The 8016-nt window shown below is 48.7% G+C and overlaps 1 protein-coding gene across 1 annotated transcript; it reads left to right on the top strand.

Annotated features, from left to right (window-relative positions):
- Positions 1-329: 329 nt before the first annotated feature.
- Positions 330-2527, top strand: LOC123099678 (berberine bridge enzyme-like Cyn d 4). Its single transcript, XM_044521789.1, has 2 exons — positions 330-2098; positions 2202-2527. The coding sequence occupies exon 1, from the start codon at positions 422-424 to the stop codon at positions 2051-2053; it is 1632 nt and encodes a 543-aa protein (XP_044377724.1). The 5' UTR covers positions 330-421; the 3' UTR covers positions 2054-2098; positions 2202-2527.
- Positions 2528-8016: the final 5489 nt, after the last annotated feature.

Raw genomic sequence — 8016 nt, forward strand, 5'->3', positions numbered from 1 at the left:
CTTTTGCCTTCTCTATTGCCATGATTAATGCGCGATGCATAGATAGCAGATACTAGCAAACTAAGCCTGTCACGAACTTCAACCTCACGCCACTAATTAACACCATGATCTTTCTAGTGGATACACTACACGCGCGCACGCCATTAGCTAACTCGCTTAGCCACTACTAGTGGCGAGATACACAAGATCTCCAAGACGCACATGTCAGAACTAGCAGGCACTAATTTATAACATGCCCGATTTAGTTGTCTTCAAGCCTTGCACGCTCTACATGGACGGCAACGTTAACATCACTGGCGTGCGTGTTCGTCCTCTCACCAGCACTCCCAGTTAATGTAACTTATATAAGGAGCTCAAAGGTTATGCTCGGTACGCACAGCACTCTTGCCGCGAGAGGAAGATAATCGAAGCAAAAAAAAAGATGGCTATGCTTAGAGGCCTATCACTCCTGCTTTCTGTCACCTTCTTCTCAAGCTACCTCATCTCAGTCCCTTCCCTAGCTTCCTCCGATGGCTTCCTCCAGTGCATAAGGGAGAAGATACCCAGCGAGCTCGTGTACACCCAGTGCAACACCAACTTCACCGCCGTGCTGGCCTCCTCCGTCAGGAACCCCAAGTTCTTCACCAACACCACCGTGAGGCCGCTCTGCGTCGTCACGCCCACCCACGCCTCCCACGTCCAGGCCGCCGTGCTCTGCGGCCGCTGGCAGGGCGTGCGCCTCCGCGTGCGCAGCGGCGGCCACGACTACGAGGGCCTGTCCTACCGGTCGGCGCGGCCTGAGGTGTTCGGGCTGCTCGACCTCGGAAACCTCCGGGCCGTGACCGTCAACCGGTGGGAGTACACGGCCTGGGTCGACTCCGGAGCCACCATCGGGGAGCTGTACTACGCCATCGCGAAGAATAACCCCGAGGTCGCGTTCCCGGCCGGCGAGTGCCCGACCATCGGCGTGGGCGGCCACTTCAGCGGCGGTGGCGTCGGCATGATGATGCGCAAGTACGGCCTCTCCATCGACAACATCCTCGACGCCAAGCTGGTCAACGCCAACGGGGAGCTCCTCGACAGGGCCGGCATGGGGGAGGACCTCTTCTGGGCCATCCGAGGCGGCGGCGGCGGGAGCTTCGGCATCGTGCTCTCGTGGAAGGTCCACCTCGTGCAGGTCCCACCGATGGTAACAGTGTTCAGCATCGCAAAGACGCTTGAACAGGGCGCCATAGACATCCTTACCAAATGGCAAGACGTCGGCCCGTCGCTCCCCGGCGACCTCACGATAACGGTGATGCTGTCGGGGCAGCAAGCCGCGTTCCGGGCCATGTACCTGGGCACGTGTAACTCGCTCGTGGCGACGATGGGCGAGCAGTTGCCGGAGCTCAACATGACGAGCGCCGACTGCCAGCCCATGACCTGGCTCCAGTCCACGGCCTTGTCCTTCATCACCTTCACCAACAACAGACCGCTGGAGGAGGCGCTCCTGAGCAGGACCACCAGCCTCAGCACATTCACCAAGGTCAAGTCCGACTACGTCACGCGCGCCATCCCGAAGGCCGCGTGGAAGGACATCTTTTCCTGGTTCACCATGAACGGCGCCGGGCTCATCGTGCTCGAGCCCCACGGCGGGCTCATGGCCGCCATCCCCGCCGCCGCGACGCCGTACCCGCACCGGAGCGGCGTGCTGTACATCATCCAGTACATCGCGTTCTGGCAGGGCGACGGCGGCACCGCGGCCACCACCTGGCTCGCCAGCTTCTACGACTTCATGGGGCACTACGTGAGCAGCAACCCGAGGCAGGCGTACGTCAACTTCCGGGACCTGGACATCGGCCAGAACGTGGCGGCGGACGACGTCAGTACCACGTCCCGGAGTGGCAAGGTTTGGGGTGAGCGCTACTTCATGAGCAACTACCAGAGGCTCGCGGCGGTGAAGGCGGCCGTGGATCCCATGGACTACTTCAGAAACGAGCAGAGCATCCCCCCGTTGCGACCAATCCCAGCCTACAACGACTACAACGACGACCCAAGTGAGCAGAGATTCATGCCTAGAGATCCCATTAATTAGTACAAGTAATAATCGATCCTTCCACTTCAAGAATGATGACTACAGGTCGGGATTAGCCTACTTTCCTTAATAATCAATAATACTCTATCAAGTCATATTTCTCCTTCGTGATGACTGCTCGGTGAAGACATCTTACTCTACTGTCCAGGATAAACATTATCAAGTTGTATCTGAGTGGACTGCGATATGCAAGGTTAGGATGTGGATGCCTATTAAGATGTCCCTAATGAAAATGACACAGTAGTCATTTGAGGCATCAGAGTTGTGTTAGGATGTCTATTCATCGGCACTATGACACAGTAGTCATGTGAGGCATGTCTACATGTTTGGCAGGTTAAGAGTCATGTTGGGCATGTCTATGTGTTTGGCACCAAGTACAGGTAGTCTCCGATTGGACGAGTGTGATAAGCTACACTCTACGACCTTATAGCACTCTTATACCACGACTTGTATTTGCATCATGTTACCTGCACCCTTATGTTTTGGAGTTTTGCTAGACTTACGGACACAGATTCACGGATGACAACCTACGGGCTGGCCTGGCGACGTTTCATTGGAAATCAGAGGGGTCCATAGTTGAAAATAGGGGAAAGGGGAGGGAAATTAGTCAGGACACGTAATCCCGTGCGTTCCCTCCGTGTCTTTCTATCCGTAAGTGTAGGATTTTCAGACCCTGCATAGCACGCGTGCAGCACGACGTGTTATGCTACAAAAAGCACGAGCAAACGTAAACGGAAACAGCTAGTTTATCACCAACAACAAAGTTGGGCATGCCTATGTGTTTGCACTATCTACCCTATTTAAACCTATTGTGTTACATTACATGTTGTTGGTTGGCTTGCAAGTAAATTTCATGTACTCACACCCTAACTTCAAGTGACGGCATGAATACGCTATCTAGGGTGGTGTTTGGTTCTTTAGTCCTAGGACTTTTTCTAGTCCCAACTAAAAAATCCATAGTCCCTAAAAAGTCCCTCCCTGTTTGTTTCCAGAGACTAAAAAGTCTCTAGTCCCTTCCTAGAGGTTATTAAATGACCATGTTGCCTTTAGTATATAGAAAAATAACAATCAAACAGCACCATGGGGTGGCGGGCCAATGGATGCATGAAGAGGCATTGTTCGAAAAGTCCCAAAAGTCTCAAAAAGACTCTCCTTGAGAGTCTTCTTCATTTAGTCCCAAATACCTAGTTTAGTCCCTAAAAAGTCCCTCCCGTTTGATAAAAAAGTCTCTAAGAGGGACTTTTTCTAGTCCCTACACAAAAAAGTCCCTGGAAACAAACACCCCCTAAGAAAGTGTCCCGGTCAACTTTCATGTGGATTATGGAGCTCCTCTATGTCCGTGTACCCTGTTCATCTTCCTTTTTTTGGAAAAGAAGGATGACCCCCGGCCTCTGCATCAGGAAGATGCATGCGGCCATTTTATTGATTATTCTCGAGGACCTTACAAAGTAGAACAACAATATGCCTGAATCCGCCATCTTGGCAACATCTGCCGCTACTCCTATCTAAATGATGAAGGGGTGCAAGCTGGGCCACATACCCAGACCTCCCACCTAGCCTAACATCTAAAGCCGGAGGGCCCGACCAAGCCATCTGCCGGGTCCGGGGCTGAAACCGGTCCGACGCACTCACATGTGTCGTCGCCGCCGTCTTCCACTGGTCCATCTTCAGAGCAGATTGAGGTGACAATCATGGCAGGTCCTCCGCCATCGACGCCACCACGACGACCTTCACCGAGCCTTGGCAGGTCCTCCGCCCTGTTCACCTTCTACCGCTGTTTCACTCATTGTCGGTTTGTGTACCATGTAATGGCGCGATGATGTTGAATAAGTTAGTCTACGACCATTTGTGTAACGACTCAATGACGTTCTACTATTCTTTAGCTATGAATATCAAGTATACGTAGATACCAGAAGAATGATTCTTGGTTGATGTCACTTAAACAATGTGTGATCCTTTTCGCAATGCTTTGCAAAATGAGGGCATCACACAAATTATGATGCAGCTTGTTTTTGAAGAATAAATATCGAGTGATCTAAACTCTTATATTACTTTGCAGACGGAGTAAGCAAAAAGAAGTGATCTAAACTGTCTTATAGTACTACTTTACAGAGGAAGTAACAAAAGGAAGGAAAAAAGACCCATGCATGCTTATGTTGCTTCTATTGCAGCTAATTTTTTTTTAAATAATACATTTTTTATTAAATTACAGAAATAATACGCCGAAAATATTATTTTCAAAAATAATACACCGTCGGCCCGCTGCAGGCTGACTGGGCCTAATCGGCCCACAGCAGGCCGATCGGCTAACAGCAGGCCGACTGCAGGCCCGGCTGGCACGCGGCGGCCTCTGGTTGGTCGGGCCACGTCGCGAGGGGGAGGGATTGGGCTGTCGGCGTGGTGCGCCCCTGTCGGCCTACCGCGCGCCGATCGGCCAGCTGCTGGCCGACAGGGTGCTGCCACCTGACGCGGCTGGCCGGCCCGTGCCTTATCCTCCCCTTCCTCCCTTCTTCTTCTCCCCTTGCTCGCTTCTTCTTCTGTTCTCTGTGTTCTTCCCTTCTCCTCTCTCTACAGAAAAATGCCACCCATTTATACACCTAAATGAGCAAGATTTTCGCGATTTTGGCACCGTGAATGGATTCAACTCATTTAGGGCAGCCAAAAGAGGTCTCGATCTACTGATGGGGTAGCTCGTGGTGGTCGTGGTGAGCATTTTGGTAGAGGTGGTGGTGGTGAAGTTGGGGCAGTGTGGTGGTGGTGAAGTTGGGGCAGTGTGGTGGAGGTGAAGCTGTTGTTCGTCGTTATTCGTTGGAGGCAGAGCACCGGCAGTTTGGTGGCCGCCGTTCGTCGTTCTTCGTTCGCACGCACGCTCCAAGGGTATATTTCAGCTCACATTTTATTTTTCGTAGGTGCTCCGGTAGTATTTGTTAATATGTTTCGATGTGAAATAATTAGGTGTGCGATTATTGTTATTTGCCCCGGTAGTATACGTAAATATATTTAGATGTCAACTAATTAGTTGTGTAAAAATGTGTAGTTGCTCCGGTAATAATCCGTACTATATGTGGATGTCAAGTATTTAGGAGTGTAAGTATTTGTAGTAGTTCCGAAAAAATGTCCGTAATATAGGCAGTCCAGTCAAATATATTAATCTGTCAATATTTGTAGTTGCTACGGCAAATATTCGTAATATACTTGTAGGTGTGTGAATTGTATTAGTTGTTAGTGGGGATAATAAGTTGTTGCTTAATACTTGACACGTACACAGGTGCGTGATAAGAAGTTGGAAACATGAATAAAAAGTTCGAAAGAAGAGACAAGATTTTTTTAAAGAGTTCGGGTCGGCATGTGCATAGCATGTCAGTGTCATGGAAATCTAACAAGCAAACAAAAAAAGGGAAAAGTACAACTACATGTTAAAAAACGTTTCAGTCCGTATCCGATGCCAAATTGAAGCGGATTAAACGCTAACCTTTATTCTGCGTATTTTCTAAAGTCCATTAACTAAAGTACGTCTCAATGCCACACTGTTTTTTTTAAACTGCCACGCTGTAGTTTAACCCATAACAAGCAATAGCACCCCGCTAATGCCTCAACGTGGGCCTACTAACAAAAAAACTTCGGATAAAAACTTTTTTGCAAGGAAGAATTTTAATGATCCTAGAAAAAAGACGCATGCCTTTTTCTAAATTATTCTTAAAATAGATTAAAATAAAAAATACATCAACATGGGCCTATTTATTCAAATAAACTGAATTATCATATTTGTCGGTTATATTACGGACCGTAACTATAATCAATTATTATATTATTATTAAAACAAGAGTCAAGCAACTCATCATAATCGTCCACATAGATTAAATTATATTGATCGTCAAATTTACTATGGTCCTGGTAATATATAGACATGTCTAATACTTCTATTTCGTTGTTGAAAAAAAATAGGTGAGTCGAGATGTCCGATGTAGTGAAGTTGAGATTTTACTATGGTCCTGGTACTGTCCAAACAAATGAGTTGGGAGCAGATCTGAGTGAATTTACTCACATAGAGGTGGCAATGAGCGCACCACAAACATGGTCTGTTAGTCAGTTGAAAGAATGGATTGCGGCAAGTTTAGGTCTTGATACTGAAACACACACCATCGGTGTTCATGCATTGTGGACACGGTCAAGTTCAAAAATTTACTTTTATTTGAGGCCAATAGAGGGAGACTCCGATTGGGTGCGGTGGTTACAAGGTTGTGAACAAAGGGGATGCAATCATGTTGCTTTAGTGCTTCCCGTCGTGAAGGAGGTCACTGCACATGAAGGCGAGGGTGGCTACGAAGGACAGAGCAGTCAGGTAGAAGGAGGAAATGCTTATGGTTACGAACAAGGACAGAGCAGTCAGGTAGAAGGAGGAAATGCTTATGGTTATGAACCAGGGCAGAGTAGTCAGGTAGAAGGAGGAAATGCCGATGGTGATTACAATGGCGAGGTGGACGCTGACGAGGTAGATGGGCACATGCAGAACCAGATGGAAGAAGAAGACACCGATGTTGAAAGGGGTCATGCCGATGATTCTGACGAGTCAGATGAAGAAGAAAATGCAGAGGACGTCCCGAATCCTGCATGGTGGAATCATGACTTATCATCTGCAATGACCGTGAATGATGGACATGATTCAGCCTGGCAATATCACCAGAACAATATTGCGACGGGTGCTATGTATCCGAACAAGCAAGCCCTGAAGGATGCAATAATTAATTGGGCAATGTCCACGCAAAGGGTTTTCACAGCTCAGGTGTCCAGTCAGAAATTCCTGACAATGGTATGCAAGAACGCAGATTGTCCCGCCAGGGTGCACGGCTTCCTCCCTAAGTATGGCACAAGTTGGGTGATAAGTGACTTAGTTAATCACACTTGTCTTATTCCCTGCATCCCTCAAGATCATGCCAACCTTTCATCCACGCTTATTGCTCGATTGTTTTACGATGAGATAGTGCAGGGCAAAGCTATGGAAGTGAAGGCAGTCCAGACAAAAGTCTTCGCCAGGTTCAAGTACAGAATTTCTTATGGCAAGGCTTGGAGGGCTAAGCATGCAGCGCTTGAGAGGAGATTTGGTTCTTATTTTGATGCATATGACTCTGTTGTCCACCTCCTCCACACCCTGCAGCAGCGGAATCCAGGCACCTATATCGATATCCAAGACATGTTCATGGCAGAGTTCCCAACTGTGAGGGTGTTGCATCGTCTCTTCTTCTCTTTCGGTGTATGCATCGAAGCTTTCAGGCATTGCCGACCGGTGATATGTGTTGACGGTACTTTTCTCACAGGCAAGTACAAGGGTCAGATCCTGACAGCCATAGGTCAAGACGGCCAAAATCAAGTTGTCCCACTGGCATTTGCTTTTGTGGAGAGTGAGAACATTGAAAGTTGGACATGGTTCTTCAGGCAGTTGAAAATATCAGTTGTGAAGGAGAAGCCCAATGTGTGCATCCTTCATGACAGGCATGCAGGTATACTCAGTGCGATAAGGACACTGACAAACCCAGGCCCTGAGGAACAAGTTCCATGGCAGGACTTGCAGAGCCGTTGGTGCATGCGCCATCTAGGGGCTAATTTCTTCTCGCAGTTTAGAAATAAGAACCTGATGAATCTGTTCAAAAAACTCTGCAAGCAGAACCAGTTATGGAAGTACAATTTGATACGCGACAGACTTAATGTGTGCACGCAGAGACACGTGAGGGACAGGAAAGCTGCAAGAGATGCAGCGGTGAGGGCGCATGTTGAAGCAGTAGCTGCACAGTTGGCAACAGGAACAGCGGCCGTGGAGGAGGAGCCTGTTGGGCTATGTGACCTGCCAGGCTTTGACCCACCTGGTACTAGGAGAAGGCTCGGGAAGTCGATTAAAACCTTCGAGCAGTGGATAGAGCATGAGCCCCTAGAGAGGTGGTCTTTGCTACATGACACACATGGAGCAA

The sequence above is a fragment of the Triticum aestivum genome, chromosome 4D (assembly GCF_018294505.1).
Source record: "Triticum aestivum cultivar Chinese Spring chromosome 4D, IWGSC CS RefSeq v2.1, whole genome shotgun sequence".
NCBI classification, from domain to species: domain Eukaryota; kingdom Viridiplantae; phylum Streptophyta; class Magnoliopsida; order Poales; family Poaceae; genus Triticum; species Triticum aestivum.